At 35.8% G+C, this 18,176-nt stretch overlaps 1 protein-coding gene across 2 annotated transcripts in view; it reads left to right on the top strand.

The window, feature by feature from the left end:
* Window positions 1-18,176, top strand: part of LOC149573094 (uncharacterized) — a 249,719-nt gene that overhangs the window by 17,303 nt on the left and 214,240 nt on the right. For both annotated transcript variants that reach the window (XM_089814270.1, XM_089814269.1), the window contains exon 2: window positions 10,079-10,242. In XM_089814270.1, the coding sequence (XP_089670396.1) occupies window positions 10,079-10,242 (164 nt within the window). The remainder of the gene's footprint in view (window positions 1-10,078; window positions 10,243-18,176) is intronic.

The raw sequence follows: 18,176 nt of genomic DNA, 5'->3' as shown, positions 1-18,176 counted from the left end.
GTACTATGCACAGGTCAAGAGTTGTGTTGAGTATTTGAAAATATTAACCGTGATTAATTCCTCTTAACATTTTCAAGTTCCAAGTCTTCTTCTGAAATTCTTATGTGCGAAGTGTAGAACCAAGAGTTGTATCTATGTCTAAGTTGTGTGAGCTACCGGATTGTGTTTAGGAAGATATTTGTTTCATTCAAATCATATTGGTGCATCGCCCCTTTTGTTTATGCATTTTTCAGTCAAGCAATCAGTCTATCCTTTTTCTTCAAAAGTATTATCAGTTTTCATTAGTTAGGCTACTCATCATATAAAAACCAATAAGAACCGGCCTAGAATCCAGAGGTTCTTTCCAAATATAGGTAACCCATAGCCTAGGAAAGATCCCATGTTCTCTAGAAATTTCAAGTGTTTTAGTGCTTAGGAAGGGTGCGAATTTCAGGAGTTACTAGTTTTGGCACGCTTGGTAGGATATATTCATGCCAGTTTTCAGAAGTTTCTTACTGTTTTGATACGCAAGTAGTGAAGTTTCAAACAGCTGGAAGGAGTGATTTGTGTATTTGGCGATTCTGTAATCGAGGGACTAGTGTTTTTGAAAGTCTAGGAGACAAATTTAGACAAGGAGTTCCAGTTTCTTTGAATATTTGCAGTTGGAAACTCCAAAAAGACATGGCAGAACTCTTGCTAGAACAAAGCCAGAGAAGAGGTCTCAGTGTTCAAGACCTGATATCTGAGTTTATAGGAGAAGAAATTCATCAAGAGGAAGGAATATCAGGCATTCAACAAGTCCAACTTGCAGAGCAAAGCCATTTGAACCCGAGGTTTCGACTGATTATGAATGGTGCTATCCCTGCAATGGACCACATAGCTACCTGCACAAATGGGATGATAAATCAAGCATTAATGGTCCAAAATACAGCCACGAGACAACAAGATGCAGCTGTTGATGTATTTAAACAGCAACATGATATGCATGCTCCTGAAACTGCCTTTCTCAACTGCAAAATAGAGGAGATCTATGCAGTAAATGTTGATTCACCAATAGCAACAAATACTAGGGCCAAGAAAAGAGGTCCTGAAATGGAGCAAGTGGCAAATAGAGGTAAAGGGCTTGCTATGGTTGAACCATCACATTCTGCAAATGTTGTTGGTAACTCTCCTATCCTTGCCACCAAGGACATCATTCAGAAACAAACAGAGCATGTTGTGGTTAAGGCGCAACAAAAGATGCACACTGCTGTACCATTCAACATAGTGGACAACATGAATTGAATGAACGTGACCATGTCAATGTGGGATGCGTTGGCTATTCCGGGGTAAACTGACTTATTCAAGAGAGCCTTATTAGATGAGGTGAATCCTAAAGAGGTTGTTATTGAACCCCACAAGGTTGTGCTGACAAATGCTGTTATTCAGGACAGCAGCAAAGAAGCTAGGAAGGAATCAAGTAAGAGTGTTAAACCTTCTTATTTTTACCTCACATTAATAATTGGTGATAAATTTGTTCATAACTGTATGGTTGATAGCGGAGCCATGAGCTCGGTCATGCCTAAGAAAGTAGCAGACTAGTTAGGACTGATCTATTAGACTATTGAAAAGGGAGTTGTCCAGCTTAATGGGTCATCTGTTAATACCGTGGGTTTCATTAAGGATGCTAGTCTAACATTCCATGACTGTCCAAATTTTTCTATTCTGCAGAATGTTTATGTGATAGACTTACCCCCATATTTTGCCATTTGTTTGTCTACAGATTTTACCGCCAAGATTGGGGGGTATTTGTCATCTGACTGCTCCCACATGTTGTTTAGGACTAGATATGGTACTAAGGTCACCATTAAATCAGAATTGCTTGCCAAAGATCACATAGAGCCATACATCCCTAGTGTTGTTAATGCAAATCTCATTTCTTTTGATCAAGATGACCATGTTGACACTCTTGAGCCTAAGACCCATGTAGAAGGTATCTCTGATATTCTGTTAGATGAGTAGGCAGCGAGTCAAGCTGCTGAAAATCATCTTTCTGATTATAAGCACGCTGGTTGGGCCACATACATTATACATGAACAGGGTGTTGTTATACCAAACTTGGTCAAGGTAGAAAACAAGGATGTAGATCAACAAGATCAGCTTTGGGAGATGTTTTTTGATGGATCTAAGAGCATAAATGGTGCTGGTGGAGGAGCTATGTGGGTGTCACTTCAGGCAAAAAACTATTTTTCTATTTTTTTTGTTTCTCATTTTTGTGTTCTAATAATGTTGCAGAATATGAAGGGTTGATTCAAGGTCTAGAATGGGCATGGAAATGAGGAGTAGAGTGTATTAAGGTGTTTGGGGATAGCTAACTGATTGTAAATTAGGTAAGGGGTTTGAATGCAGCAAAGCATGACACTCTGAAACTGTAAAAGCATTGTGTGTGAGATATCATTGGGAAAAATCTACTCCGAGATTAAGCTTATATAAATTTGGAAACTAGATGCCTAAAAAACCTACTACTTGACCCCTTTATCACCATACGGGGTTGCATCTTGCATGAGCCAAGTGAGCTAGAATACTCCATTGAAGTTGAAATGATGATCATTTTTCAGGGGAGCCTTTAAATGTCTAGTGTTTGCACAAAAGTAGTACATATATTAATCTTTATAGGGTGCGGGAGAAAAATCTGAGTTGGTGATTATAAGATGTGAGTTGAAATGAACGCTAACATGAGGTGCCATGTGGCTAAATGCTGCAAGGAATGATGTAAAAAACAAAGCTCGCTGAAATGGGAGTGACTGATGGCAACAAGGAGGGAAGTGATCTGGTTGAATGAATGAATGACAAATTTTAATAATGTCCACGAGGCCAAAGCAGCCTAAGGGACCACCAAGAAAAGCACACCACCCGAGAGGGCGGGAGGACCCTAAGTCTTTTGAAATTGCTTCTTTAGGTCCATTCTTCTACAATGAATGTTGATCATTAAATTTGCCGTCCTGTTTAGCTATGTTTCCTCAAAAATAGAATCCAAATTGCTGGTTGCTAGGATATTGCCGTAGCCGGAGCGGATGTCAATGTACGTTGGGCATTCCATGATAAAATGTATTTCTGTCTCCACTACTCCCATGTTGCAAAATAAACATATTCTTTCCTCCCATTCTTTCTTTGGCAGTGTCCACCTACCTGTTTCACACCTCAAGTGATGGGAACCTGTTCTATGTTGAGCTATGAGCATTTTTGCTTTCCAATTGATATTTGCTCCTATGTATGCTTTCTCCACGTGCTCCCTCTTTAGATTAAATTCTTTGATATATAATCTTTTTTGCGTCCTTTTTGTTTTGACCATATTAGACTCTTGAACTTTTCATTCAAATACTTTTTTATTTCCTCATTGTTATTTGGACATTCTTGCCTACTAATATTCCACTTTTCCATCCATTTACCATTTTGTTTCATCCACGTGTTTTTTTCTTCTATCAAGTCTTTCTTCTATGATCAATTTAGGCCATCGCTGATTTTCCATTCTTTGAGTTTTTTTTAAACAACATAATAATCGAACCATGGCAGCAACTTCTAATGGAAAAGTGCCCGTGTCTGCCAATAAGATCTCGTAAGGAATGATGGTTTTAACCTTGAGATTACAGATGATTAAATGTTTTTGGATTCTTTTTATTTGTCTCCATTTTTTATTTGATAAATTGCTGCCCAAAATCTCACATCCATAAAGGATCACTAGGGTAACCAACAAACTGAAGAGTAGCTTTTTGGTTTTCCAGTTCCATAATTCTGCATTCCTACATCTATTTTGTAAAGAATATAATGCTTTCCATCCTCCTTGAATTCTTTTTGCTCTACAAGTTTCCTAGCTGAGTTTGTTATGGAAGTTGATTCCAAGATACTTGTACTCCTCCACTATCTCCAACTGGATGCCATCAAAAAGGAAATTGTTTTGTTGCTTCTTATTTTTTTTCAAAGAAAAAATCATCACTTTGGTTTTGTTAGTGTTTACTTGCATCACAACCGACAAAAGGTATTAAGCGCATTCAAGTGTTCCTTCAAATCCTTAGCAGTTTTGGCAATTAAAATGAGGTCATCCGTATATAGGAGTAACATTATCATGTTATTAGCTAGTTGAACCCCATCTCCATTGTTCTTGTCTAAACATTCTTCTGGTTTGTCAATGTATAACCCAAACAAGGTTGGAGAGAGGGGGCATCCTTGTTTGACACCTATATCACTGCCAAAGCAATTTGACATCCCATCCATAGTTCTGATTTTCGCTATGACCTGCTCATAAAGTCTATGTGTCGCAGCTTTAAGTTCAATAGGAATTTTCAGTTCCTCCATTTTGAGCCAGAGTTTGTCATGTGGCACCATATCGAAGGCCTTTTTGAAATCCATAAAACCTCAAAAAGCCTCAACACCCTTTGTATTCCATGTAGTGCCTCTTGTGTTTGCAGTCTATACCTTTTTATATTTTGATCCAAGAGATACTTGTAACTCATGTTATTTTTACATTTGAGATGACTTGAGGGTGCATATGTTATACTTTGATTTCCAATGCATAGATGTTAGATTACTATGTTGTTCAGTTGATCATATTTGCATGATGATGCCATTTTGAGATGACAGTATGTTTTATGATGATATCTGGTTATCTTGTATTTGGACATACTTCTAACTATGTTGTATGTTGGATTTGATGTTAAGGTCATTTACTTCATTCTCCCTTTGTTATGCTTTATGCGAACGTGAGTGATGTAAATGGATTATTTTAGTATAATTAAATAAATGATTAAATTAGATTATTTAATGCATTTATTGCTTCGGCTATTTTATTATATGCAATTACACTTGATCATGTGTTTTATGCAGGATTTATATCCCTAACAATGGCACATGGAGTTAGTGATTCAGCTATTCATATTTTACCAATGTCGTCCTTGTATGGTCGACGTATCTTATTTGACTGTTTAAATTAAACCTTTCGGTGATTTAATAAATCCAGACTCATTTGCATTACGTGATTAGACCTATGAACGTGTCTGTGCATTTAGAGGTTTGCATTGTCGCAAAAGTTTGTAAGGTTTTCTCTGATTTTGGTTTAAGGGTTTTGGGCTCTATTTTACTTAATTTTAATTTCTGGCAGCTTTGCCATAGATGAATTCCAATTACTTGGGATAGCCTATTTTGTTTGTGTTGATTCTGGGTTTAACTAGGTTACTTGGTTATTTACCCTAATCAATTATTCATTCAAAAAGTGAATAAATATCCAAAGAGGAAATTTATTCCTCACTTCTCACTTTTGGAAATTAGAAAAATGAGAGCTTTTTCCAAAACCTCTTCTAGAGGATTGCATTTCTATTCGTTGTGAGAGTTACGAGCGTGGGATCTTTGCGAGATTGGCCTCGTTGGATCCAGCTTGGGGAGAGCTTGGTTTACCGCGACTTTTGACAGCTTTCGCGGGATATTTATTTTATTTGGCTGTTTTACGTTTTAGCCCTTTTTGTTGTCAGGTAGGGCTCTCCTGATTTTATGTTTCAGCTCTATTTTTGGTAGTTGTATGTTAGGAGGCTGAGAACTAGTGTTCCCCTCCATTTTTGAATGCTAGTTTTGCTCGGTTGGTTGGGTATGAACGTTTTCCTGATTTTCGGGATGAGGGTTTGGGGTCTTTCAACGTTATGATGACCGGTCTTTCACCGTTACGATGACCGTTTTTTGCATATAGTGTTTGAACTTGAATTTTATTGGATTTTTGTGGCTTTTGTGCCCTAAGACCAAATGGGTTTTAATTTTGAAGTTTTTGAGTTTTGAGATTTTTACCTCGATTTGTGTGCCGCCCCAATTTTCTTGGGTTTTCTTGGCATGATATTAGTCGTGGACTTGGATTATTCATAGGATATCAGTTAGATCACTGTTGCACTTTTATGTTGCATTTGGATGCATGTTGTATCCGTTCTCCCAAGCTTGTTTTCGATTGAGTATTTTATTGCTTGAGTTCTCATCCAACCCTTGTTTTATGATCTTTGTGATGGTGGTGCGCCACACACGAGCACGTGCACATGCATTTGTCTAGTGACTTGTGAGGCCCGATCTCTCGTTTGTATTTTGATTGAGTTATGTTCATTGGAGTTGGGTTGGGAATATGCATGCCTACGGGCGCTCATTGTTGGATGAATATGGGTAGGGTAGGGTAGCATCATGGTGGGGCTTCTATCGCAACCTTGGCAACTATTTCCCATGTTGGCATGAAAAAGACTTAAGTGATAACTAAATAAATTACTAGGTAATAAATCTAAGAGAATAAAATGTGTGAGCACCCTGTTAAGTCTAAGGACATAGTGTAAGAGCCTTCCATTGGGGAGTTGATTTTGCACAATACTAGCTTGGGCTACCCGATGCCAAGGGAATTACCCTCTACCGAGTCCCTACATAGTTGACCCATTGAGAGTCTGACTAGTACCTGTTGTACTTGCATTGTCTCATGATCTTGGTTTCTGTCATCTTTACTGTCTGGCGTGAGTGTTAGCTATGGATGTTTACTTTATGAGTGTTTGTGGTTGGATCATCATCTCCATCAACATGACGAAAGTGAACTTATGGGTTCTACGTGGTTGGGAGGCATAGCTACCTATACCACTGCTGGGGACCGATGTACAGAGACAGTCTATTCTTCTAGTGTGGCCGGTGATTGTTGTTTCACTTGGTACTTCGAGTTCTGGAGTATGTTATCTTGTGATCTATGCTTTTATTGGGATTCTTGGATATCATGTTTAGATGATGTTAGTTATTTGACGCATTCCTTTATTATGATGTTAGCATATGGCTAGATGATGATATTTACTTAGTTGGAATATCTTTTGCTTTATTGTTGTAGCATGATTAGATGTTCTTGTTCTTATGATGTTATTACGTTTAGTAGTGACACCCTCATAAGATAGCTCCAACTATTCAGTTGGCAGTTTAGGATGTTACGCGTGGGGGATGGTTAGGGCTTTCGAGGCCTCATAATGCTATTACGGTTAGGAGGAACTATGCAAGAGTTTAGTTGTTTTTGTACATTGCGATGTTGCTTCAGTACATTTTCTTATACTACTATGATTTAGATAGTTTAGATGGTTAGTTGCATTTTCCGTCTTGCTCCTCTGTGTTCGAGTTTCCAAGCCTCGACTTGTGGATCCGGTATTCCCGGTGTGGAGGTTCTAACTCTCTACTTACCCCTCTAGATGTTCGTTGGAGCATTATTGCATTTCATGGGTGACAGTGTTCCAACATTGGGCCATACTTGTAAAGTATCTCGTGTCTAAAGAAGAAATATAGTGCGATACTGGAAAGTATCGCATGCTTTAAGGAAAAATGTGTGCGATATTGGAAAGTATCGCATTGCTCTTGGTGAAATGTTGTACAACATTGGAAGAGTGTCGCACGTCCTTAGCTATAGTATTGCCTAGACCCTGAAAGTATCGCACGCCCACGGAAGAAAGGTCGTACGATACTAGTAAAGTATCACTCATGGCTGTTTGGAAATATCGCTTGGGTCTGTGAGGAAACTTGCGTGGGCGACCAACAGGCATTTTTTGACTTGACTGAAAGGTTTTGAGAGGTGTTTGGGATACCCTTTATGGAGTTCTCAAACCCTAGTGTTTGGCCTTTCGAATTCGGGATATTTCACATTCAAATGCATTTTGTGATTCCCGTAGTTTGTCGTTTTTGGTCAGTAGTGGCATTTGGAGATCCGTTGGTGTTGGATGTTTGTTTAGTCTTCCGTTGCGATCTTTGTGATCCTTATATGTTGATTGTTGTGTGCATCCATACTTGTTTTAATTTTTTTTATCTTGGCTTATATTTATCCTTGTTCCAAGGATCTTCGGGCGGGGCATTACATTCCATACTTTTTCAACCAAGAATCGGAGAGTAACCCCATGATCAATAGTGGAATGCTTTGGTCTGAAACTAGCCTGCCCTTTAACCCTTTTACCTTCCAATTCAGCCCATTTGCTGATTTTATGTTCAACCATGCTACCAAAGAGCTTCCCTAGAAGTGGATTAATCATAATAATTCTATAGTTTGATGGATCATTTATGTCCTCACTTTTGTGAAGATTTCATTGCCCCATTTTAGATGCTCAACTTGTAGCCCATCAACATGTTGAGCCTTTCCCCAGCTAATCTTTTTATGCCTTGTGAGATGTCTTCAATTGTAAAAATTTCATTTGTGTTCTTGATTATCGGAGGTCTATGTTAATCTTCCTCCCGCTCGTGTAATCTCCTTGCATATTCAAGCTATTGAGGTCTCATGATATTGTTCTCAATTTGTTTTCTCTTTTGTTGCAGCTCTTTCCAGAATTTCTTGGAATTTTGTTTATCTAGAGTAATCAGCTCCATTCTCCTCATTCTCACTACACTTCTTTTTTACTTTTTAGAAGCTTCTCATACTCTTTTTTGTTTTCTTTGCTCTTAGTTTTCCTCTAATTTCTCTTTGCTAATTGGCAGTCCTCGTAGAACCAAGGATTTGCCGGGGAAGATTTTTTTGTCTTCATTTTGGGTTTAGTTCTTTTACACTTCTCTAGAGCCTTGTGAATTACGGGAACTAAGCAATCTTTGTTTACTTTTTGCTGTTCCTTGTGTTCAGATGTACTTTTCGGACTCCCGATCAACCTTGTAAGGGTCTGTTTAAGGATTTTCTGATTTTCCTCATTCACTAGAATTCTGCCCTGAAACAAGCCTTTCTTTTGCTTAAGGTGAGTTTGTCCTTCTTGCTATTGCTCCATGGTAAAGGCTAATTTTAAAATTTTTGGGTTGTGGTCAGACCTTAGTCTTGCTGGGCACATTCTTATCTCTAACTCTTTTACTCTTTTGATGTAGCCTTGGGAGCATATGACATAATCCACAACACTCTGTCCATTGTAAGTTTTGCATGTAATGTTTCCTAAATTCAGACATATGACCCAATTATGTAAGCTATACAATCCCAAAAGTTCTGGCCCATAATGATTGATATTGCCTTTGCTGTCCTCTGAAACTCTTTTCCAAAACTAATCAGTTTCCTCTTCTAACCATAATGGGTCACTACTTTCCTTGCAGTTTCTTTTCAAGTTGAGGGACTGATTATTTGCTGTCCCAGCATTAAAAAAACCTTCTATTATGACATCTCCTTGGGTGTTAAAAATAGAGATATCCCTTTTCAGTGAAGTGTAAGGATCTTCTGTATCTAGATTCTTGTTCTTGTAGGTTCATGCATTGGAAAAGATATTCCATTATGATTCAAGTGACATCAATGTACCACTAACACAAGTGTTGAACAATCACCTCATACTGCCAAACTTAGTGGGAGCTGAATCAAAGGTGGCCACCCCATTTACAGCAAGGTTGGAGACTGAGTGAGCATATTAGTTGGCCTTTCAGGAAATGTGATTTTCCAAATAATTCGGAATTCGCTCAAAAGTAATCAAAATTTTATCTAGAAGAGATTATAATCACCAACTTGCTGTGGAGAAATGATAGACTGCATTAATCACAATTGGAGAATCCCCCTGAATTTCTAGATGAGTTACTCTTCTTGCTTCGCATAATTTCAGACCATGAAGAGGGGTTTAGAACATGGGCTAATTATTTGTTTTGGAACTAGACACACATAAAATGTAGTAAGCATTCAACATAGTGAATTCTGTAGAATGTATCTAGCTCCAGATATGCTCTAATTGCCCCAAGAAGCTCCATCACAATTCAATTATAACTAACCTGATTGAGCCAGTTTCCATGTGGGATTTAAATCAGCCAATCCCATTAACAGGGGGTGGGTGATCAAATGGAAAATTAATTAAGCTATGATGTTATGGCTTGTGCTTAAGAGAGTCTTTATCATGCTTCTATGGTCTTTTAGTAGATGACATCCTAAATGAAAGACATTTATATTTTTATGTTCCTATTTTTTCATGATAAAAGAATTGTTGTAACATGGCAAATAGTCAAGTTATAGCTTATGATGTTGTAAATTGTATTTAGTCAGTTTTCCTTTTGCAGTGTCATTTTATCTTTATCTAATGTTTTTTTCTTATGTAGTTACTCGTGTCACATTTCATGCATATATAACAGATGATTTTATTGGTTTCAGGTTGGAATGTTTCATGTAGAAGTGGTTAGAGAATCATCACATGATGAATATGGTACTGGGGCTCTTTTCATGAGGAATAAGTCTTCAATCTTTCATAATGTTGAGTCAATACAGAGAAGCAACAAAAGGCCATCTTTTTCACATTCTCATTTCAAGGCTGAAAGGTGTTCAATTTTTATTGTATTACTGTTTTCATTTCACTTGCACATTGTTCAATATTATCTGTTTTATTTTTCCTTTAAATTGAAAATATATAGATTCTTTTTCATGTATAACATGAGAACAATCATGTATACAATCTTAACTTTTTGTGTCAGCGATAAGATTTATGGTTGATTTCTTGCTTCAGCACTCTTGTGGTAACACTGTGTTTCAAAATAAACTTGAAAATTACTATTAAAACTTCAAGTATTGTATTTAATCCCTTTCCAAATTACTATTGACCTGAAGATTCAATGGGTTTAGCATAATAATCACACAAATATTGATGCTGTAGATTCTCTCCAGGGACTAACTTTTATGTAAATTGGCTTGCTAGGTATTCCTTGGAGTTATATTATTTACCTAAGAAAACTTGAATGAGAAATTCCCCCACCAAAAACTTCTTAATTCTCATCCTTACAATTTATAGTACATATTAGTTGTTTCTCCATTTTATGTGTTCACTTGCATATGTGCTTGGAATGGCACACTTTCCCACATACAATATCTGAATTTCAAGGCATTTGAATTGAACACCAGGTTGGATATATTTCAGTGGCTGATTTGCTGTTTAGTATCTAATGGTTATCTATTGCAACCTCCTGTAAATATTAGAATGTTTCTTATATTAGTTAGTCTATAGTTATCTGTTAGCTTTCTTTAGCTTTCTTTTAGTTAGAATAGAATGTTTCTATTCTTTACGATCGTTTCCTAAGGAAACATTGTTTTATTCTATTGTATATATTGACCTCTTAGTCTTCGTTAATATCAAGCAAATATTTTCCAATTACTTCGTAATACGGTATCAAAGCAAATTCCTAACCTCCTACGGAATTTTTTTATTTCATTTTGAAATTATTAGTTCAAAACTTTTGAAATATTTGCCGTAGTGTGTTCAAAATTTGCATCGCTTTTTATTCCAAACCTGACTAGGGATTTAGTGTCCAATATTTTTTTGCAATTTCTTGGCCTTCTTTTTGGGCATTTTCAAGTTGATGTTTCGGCACATCTGTCTCTGATTTTCATCCATTAGTTTTGTTTTCCACCATTTTTTAATAGTCAAATATGCCTTTTTTTGCTTTTTAAAAAAATGGCTAGGGTTTCTTTCTAAACTCTCTTTTTCCGTGCTAGTTTTAAAAACCTTTTGAAGATTCCTGGTGGGGTTTTGTAGATCTCAACTAGGCCAGTCTTTGTTTTTCATAGGTGCATGAAAAATCGTTTTCCGTGCCTTGATTTTCAAGGCAGTAGATTCAAAATCTAATTTCAAATTCTTTGTGGGCTTTTTGAGCTCTTATTTGGGTGTCTTCAAATTTTCAGGGTCTTCCGTCAACTTGACTTGAAGTTCGCGCCATCTCAGGTTTTTCACACTTATTCATTGAAAGATGTGCAATGGCATCTCTCACCAGTCTCATGCTGGAAGGCAGTCAGTGATTTAACAGAAAGAACTACAATACCTCGAAGCATAGAATGATGATGATCTTTGAGTATCGTCACCTTGAGATGCTTGTTCTGGGTACCAAGACTTGTGCTACCACAGTCAATGCTACCACAGACCAACATTGGATAACATGCAGACCTCTCTGATCAATTTGAGGCTTCCTTTTATGCTTGTTGAGGACATGCAAATTTCTGTTTTTGAAGATAGATTGACCATTAAGGGAGGGTATACGATATTAGATAGTTTCTATTTTCTCTCTCTTCCGTCTTTTTCTAATGGTCGCTCTTTTTGTAATGTTTTCATAAACTCATTCTGTTCGTTATGGAAATTTTCTTTTTCACTCCACAAAAATGTTTCTATTTCCTCTTGTTCATTATAGAAACATTCTCTTATATCTTGTATATATAGATCATTCATGATCTGCGTTTAATAACACACTCATTATTTTACCATAATATGGTATCAGAGCCGATATTCTAAATTTTTCGAAAATAATTATAGTTTCTTTATTGAAATTATTTGCCTTTTATTTTGAAATTATTTTCATGCATATTTGCTTCCAAAACCTCTGGTTCGACTAGGGTTTTCTGCCAAAAAATTGCGCCATTTGTCTATAACTCCTGCAATTTTTTCCAGTTTGCGAACTCGTGCCCTTCTATCTGCAACTGGTGCGACTAAATCCTTTGAAAATTGAGGGTTATTCTCTGTTGTTCACGTGGAGGTCCGTTGGGTGCCATTTCTCTGCAAGTGGATGAAAATGGAAGGTGGAATGAAGTATTATGAAAGTGAAAATGGAAGAAAATGGATATGTGTGAAGGTGGAACACATGGGAATGCATGCAAATGGAGATTGCTGATTTCCAAAAAGTGACTTAGGTTTTTAAGATGTTATTGCAGGGAAAATGGATTACATGTAAATGCAATATGTAATGAGGGATGAGAAATGAGATGATATGTGCATGTAGACGGAGACTGAGCTTACATGTAAGTGCGGATAACGGATGAGATGTGATGTGTGTAATGACACGAGAAGTGGAATAACATGTATTTGCTCATGGAGGCGTAAGTGCATATGGAAAGATGGAAATGTAATGTAGCTTGAGGTGAATTGAACTTTATAGTTGTCTTTGTGGAAAGGTGAAGTCAAAGTACATGGGAAAACATGCACATGACATTTTTTAACCTTTTAAAAAGTGACTTTAAGTCAAAAATGGGTTTTAGAGATGCAATTACACGAAAGACTTCTCATGTAATCATGTTGTGTGAGTGGATGTGGAAAGTGAGATGAGTGGAAATGGAAATGAAAAATGAGATTACATGTACGTGTGGATGATGAATGACATGAAATAGTTGTAATCACATTTGACGAATGAGATGCGAAGTGTTGTGACATGGAAAGATGGAAATGAAATGAAATGATGCTCTTGCATGAAATGGAAAGTGGAGTGAAGTGAAACATGACCAAGTTCTTGGGAAAGAACTTGCAACTTCTCCAAAATGGAGAAAAACCAAAAGCAAACACACAAAACACAAAAACAAAACCTCAAAAGAAGAATGTACTGTTGGCAAAAGACTCAAACATGTCAACAAGCAAAGCACTTCAATATGCAAATTTGAATTTGGAGTTCAGAAAAAATTAAAAAACGTGAAAATGAAACATTTTATCATTTTTAAAAGAAAAATACACTTTCCATGTCAACAAAATCAACTAATGTAAATCATCAAGCTAAAATGTGCATAAAATCAGCAAGATAAGAGCAAATTAATCAGCAAGAAGGAAAATGTCCACTTACATGATGATTATGTGCCAAAACTGAAGGAGGGAAAAGCTCCAATATTGAAGAATTCTCCAACAATGTTAGACCTTTTCAAACTTTGAAAGAGAAATATGCAAAGGGCAGCAAATGAGGCATTTTTGATGCACAATGCCAAAAACGTGCCCTAAGAATGCTCCCAACTTCATCTTTTTTTGGCAATTACAAGCTCTTGGGACATTTTTGCAAAAAAATGTTGACTTTTAAGTGCATTACATAAGTTGTTTTTCACTCCCAAATGCGAAAACGTGACCCTTGGTGTAATGCAAATAGATGAACATGCCAAAATGCCTCTTTTGCAAGCAAAAAAGTGAACTAAAATGATAAATTCTAGGCATCTTTTGCCAAAATGTGCCATTGAATGGAGTAAAAATTAACTTTTTCTGCATGAAATCTCAACGTTTAATGCTTGGAAACACTTAGATTTGCAAAAGCGACCCTAAAGGAGAAGATTTGAAGAAATTTCATGGAAGAATCCAAACAAAATCACGAAAAACGTGTTCTTTGGGGCCAAATGCATGAAGTTTTTTAAAAAACGGGTTTTGGAGGATCAAATACATATGTTTCAATGCAAAACACATCTTTTAGAGGTGATAATATGTTTTGAAAATGTCATATGAGGCAAATCCCACCCTTTAGAGGCCATTACATGTTTAAAAAAATGTAATGGGCTCTTCCAAGGCAAAAACGCACCTTTTAGGTGCATACATATGTTTTAAAAACATGCCTTTTGCTCAAAAATGGGTTTGGGAAGTGCAATTACATGTCTTTGGTGCAAAAACTCACCTTTTTGGTATGAAGACATGTTTAAGTTACATGCATATGCAACTCAAGCCAGAAGCTCATCTTTTTGGTGTATATGCATATGACACATGTAGCTCATCTTTTTGATGTCATTGCACATTTTAACTGAGTTAACATGCAATGGCATAAAAAAGGTCCACTTTTAAATGATTTTACATTTTAAGTTGAATTTTACATGCAATGGCATGAAAAAGGTCCACTTTTAAGCAAATTTTACATTTAAGTGATTTTAATAAGCACATATCAATTTAATTTTGATAGAATATCACTTAAGTGGAACATAAATAATATTTACATTATCATATGAATAATATGATGTGTAAAAAATAATCTTTACTAGAGCATTTGATTTAAATGTAAAAAATTAAATTGAATTATATAGTTAATATGGTCCCCAAATTGAAAAATCAAAAAACAACTCAACTTAAAAATATAACATAAAGTGCACTAGAGTAACTTTAAGTGAAAATTTAATTGATAAAGTAACTTAAAAACATAACATAAAGTGAATTTAAGTTATATTTCTCAAAAAGTGAATGTCAAATTAAGAATATAACGTGATATTTTTAATTTTTGCTGTTGCATAAAAAGGTCCACTTTTTGGGTACTAAAATGGTTATATCTTTTGATTGCCAACTCGGATTAAGCCCTAAGATAGATCAAATCGAAGGGAAAACCGAAAGCAATGACTTGAGCAAAACCAAAGGACTAAAAACCAAGAAACACACACTAAAAAATGAAGAAAATGATGATGAAGGCCTCAAAAATCAAGCACAGGCTTGACAAACAGAAAAAGAAAAGACTTGATGAAAACCTTAAGTAAAAGAATTTGCTACTTGAATTGGAGTTGATTGATTGACCAACATTAAGCAATCAAATAACAAATTTAACTTAGAGAAATGCAAAACTAGTTTGAAAAAGTTTCGTATTGTTACCTGCGTTTTGTGGTGACAAAACACAAAATGCAAGACAACAGAGTATAAATTTTTATATGTGATCCTGGAATCAAAATGAATTGGATGGATCATCAGTAAGGAATGTCTTAAGTGCAATTTTTTTCCGGCACAATCTGTAAACATATCTATTTTATTTATTTGCATTAGAGTTTAAAATATTATTGATTTGTGTCCTTTATAAATACTTTTTATTAATTTCTATAAATATTTTAATATTCGAACAAGTGGATTGGATCATTATTGCATTTTAAACTGGATAAACATAGATGTTGTGAAATATTTAATTGTTTCTATATTTATGTCTAGTTTGTTTCCATATCATAGGAGTTAAAATGCATTCTAGACTAGTTTAAAATTGCGTTTGTATAGTTGATCCGTCGCGTTTGGATTATTAATTTGTTTATAGGTTAAATACATTGAACTTTATGAAGTTGTACGCTTCAACTTATAATATTGACTAAGTATGCCCATTTAATTAAACACTGGTCTTTATATTACTCTTGATTCATAATTCATATGTTGGCAATTGTTTCATTTCTTTCCTTTGAAGAATTAATATATTCAGTTGTTTTATTAATCCATAATTATTATATTTATTTAAACACTATCATATTTATATAATCATTCACTTTTATTTTCAATTCACAATTTAAGCAATTTTTGCTTTTTTTATGCAAGTTTAAAGTTTTCTATAATTCTTTCCATTTTGGAAGCTTTCATTATATTCGCATTCTAATTGATCTGCTATAAGTATCTTGGACCCAAGTGTTTTGTTCAGGATCAGGTGCACCCACCTTGGCCTTGCAGAGCCAGAAGTGCAGGGGATTTAAATCGCATCGATTAGTCCTGTCAAGTTGGCCATAATCGGTAGCGTCGAGTTGGCAAGACTCGTAGGATTCCAATCTGTGGTTTTGGGAACCAATAGAAACCATGGGCGGATATTAGTATGGACATTGTTCTTGGTTTTCCAATTACTCTAAGAGGGCATGATTCGACTTTTGTGGTGGTAGATAGGTTTTCAAAGATGAAACATTTCATTCCTTGGAAGAAGATAAATGATATTGTTCATGTGGTAGAGTTATTTTTCACAGAAATGGTGAGACTACATAGTCTACCAAGAGCATAGTTTCAGACCAAGATATTAAGTTTGTTGGATACTTCTAGAGGACATTGTGGAAAAAGTCAAAGAAAAATTTGAAGTTCATCTCAACACATCATCTACATGCTAATAGATAGACATAAGCGGTGAACTAGAGTTTAGGGAATTTGTTGAGATGCTTGGTTGGAGATTAACCATAGTAACACAGGGATACGTCCTCCCCCTTTTGCCCCACCTCTCGGAAATAATAACAGGGACTTGGGGACGTCCCAATGTTGACTATTTGCCGATTCGACTATTTATGCTCAATGTTTGATGTTTCAATTTAATGCAATGTTCTTGAGTATTTGCTCTTTTACATCTTTATATCTTATACTGCAAAAATTTGCAATACATTTTTTCATAACTAGCATTTTAAGTACCATATGTATATTATATACAATCTCCATGCGTCCGGCACCACCGTCCCCCCGCTGTCCCCCCACTGTCCCCAAATTAAGGCCCCACAATCCCCATGTCCCAGAAACTTGTCCTACTTTCCTGTGTCTCCTTGTCTCTAAAGGTGTTGTAATTATGTGTAGCATACCATTTTACCTAGGCTTTAAATAGAAAAAAAGTACTCTTAAGATTATAATTGGATTTCATAACAGAATGACATAAAGATAGTTATATTTGTTACTTCATTTAGAAAGGAAACCAACAAACAAATTCATTGTACAAGAATAAGTAACAGAAGTGAAGTAACAACCTTTATCTACTTAACTTGAAAGAAAACTATTATAACTTCCATAACTAAGTTCTACCAATATATTGAAAAGACATCATGAAGAAACACGTTTAAATATAAATCTCAAGAAATAACATTAAATTAAGAAAAGAAACGTACAAAGGATTAAAAGTCATACATGTGTCAAATAACTGTCAAGGTGTTGTACAAGTCTTGACATATGGTGAAGAGGAGAAGCATTGACATAGGCTTAACCTCCCAACCGTGGACCTTAACTTATCCCCACACAATCTCATACGAGAAAGGCCCTCTCTACCCTCGAGTTAGGCTTGGGGCACCATGGTCCTACCACCCGAGCATCTTGATGTTAAGAGTGTTAACTAAGCAACAAACAAGCCAGTGGATATCCTCCATCAACCTCCCCTCTGTTAGCTAGCACTCTGACCTCTAGTGATCAATTGCGGCAAACATGCCATTAACCTACCTTGGCCAAGAATTTAGATGGGCATTATGGGATTTAGATTTCTTTGTATATAAAACATTTCTACTTATCAATCAGAATTAGTTCTTCAAATCTGAGCCTTATCTCAATGGCATATGGTCAATACCACTGCACAAGTCAAATCAGTGCCTCTGGAAAAATATATATTAGAGCTAGCTCCATAAACAATGAATACAATATGTATTTTAGAATGTATTTGCAAACAATCACAATGGTGTCAAACAAATTAGGGTTGAGCGGGTGTGTAAGATTTCCAGCACCCGAAATGCATGGAAATAAATGAGATGTAGTTCTTATACTTCCTGATTCAATATACTAAGCTTCTGGTTATGGCAAGTATTACTTTATCCATAATTGAGGATGCATATGAACATTTCAGACATTCAATATCATTTTAGACAAATATCTTGAAAACAACCAAAAAAGATAGATATCATATGAAAAATAACATGAGTATATGGTTGCATGATTTGAGAATGGTAATTTCGTTCGGAATCACGACTTGTAATCATGAGCTTCAACACAAGAATGAGTTCTGCTTTGATAGAAATGGCGTGG

The sequence above is a fragment of the Cupressus sempervirens genome, chromosome 2 (genome assembly GCF_028749045.1).
Source record: "Cupressus sempervirens isolate cs-2001-9-10 chromosome 2, ASM2874904v1, whole genome shotgun sequence".
Taxonomy (NCBI): domain Eukaryota; kingdom Viridiplantae; phylum Streptophyta; class Pinopsida; order Cupressales; family Cupressaceae; genus Cupressus; species Cupressus sempervirens.
Note: the sequence above shows the minus strand (reverse complement) of the source record. Positions and strands in the feature narration are given on the sequence as shown.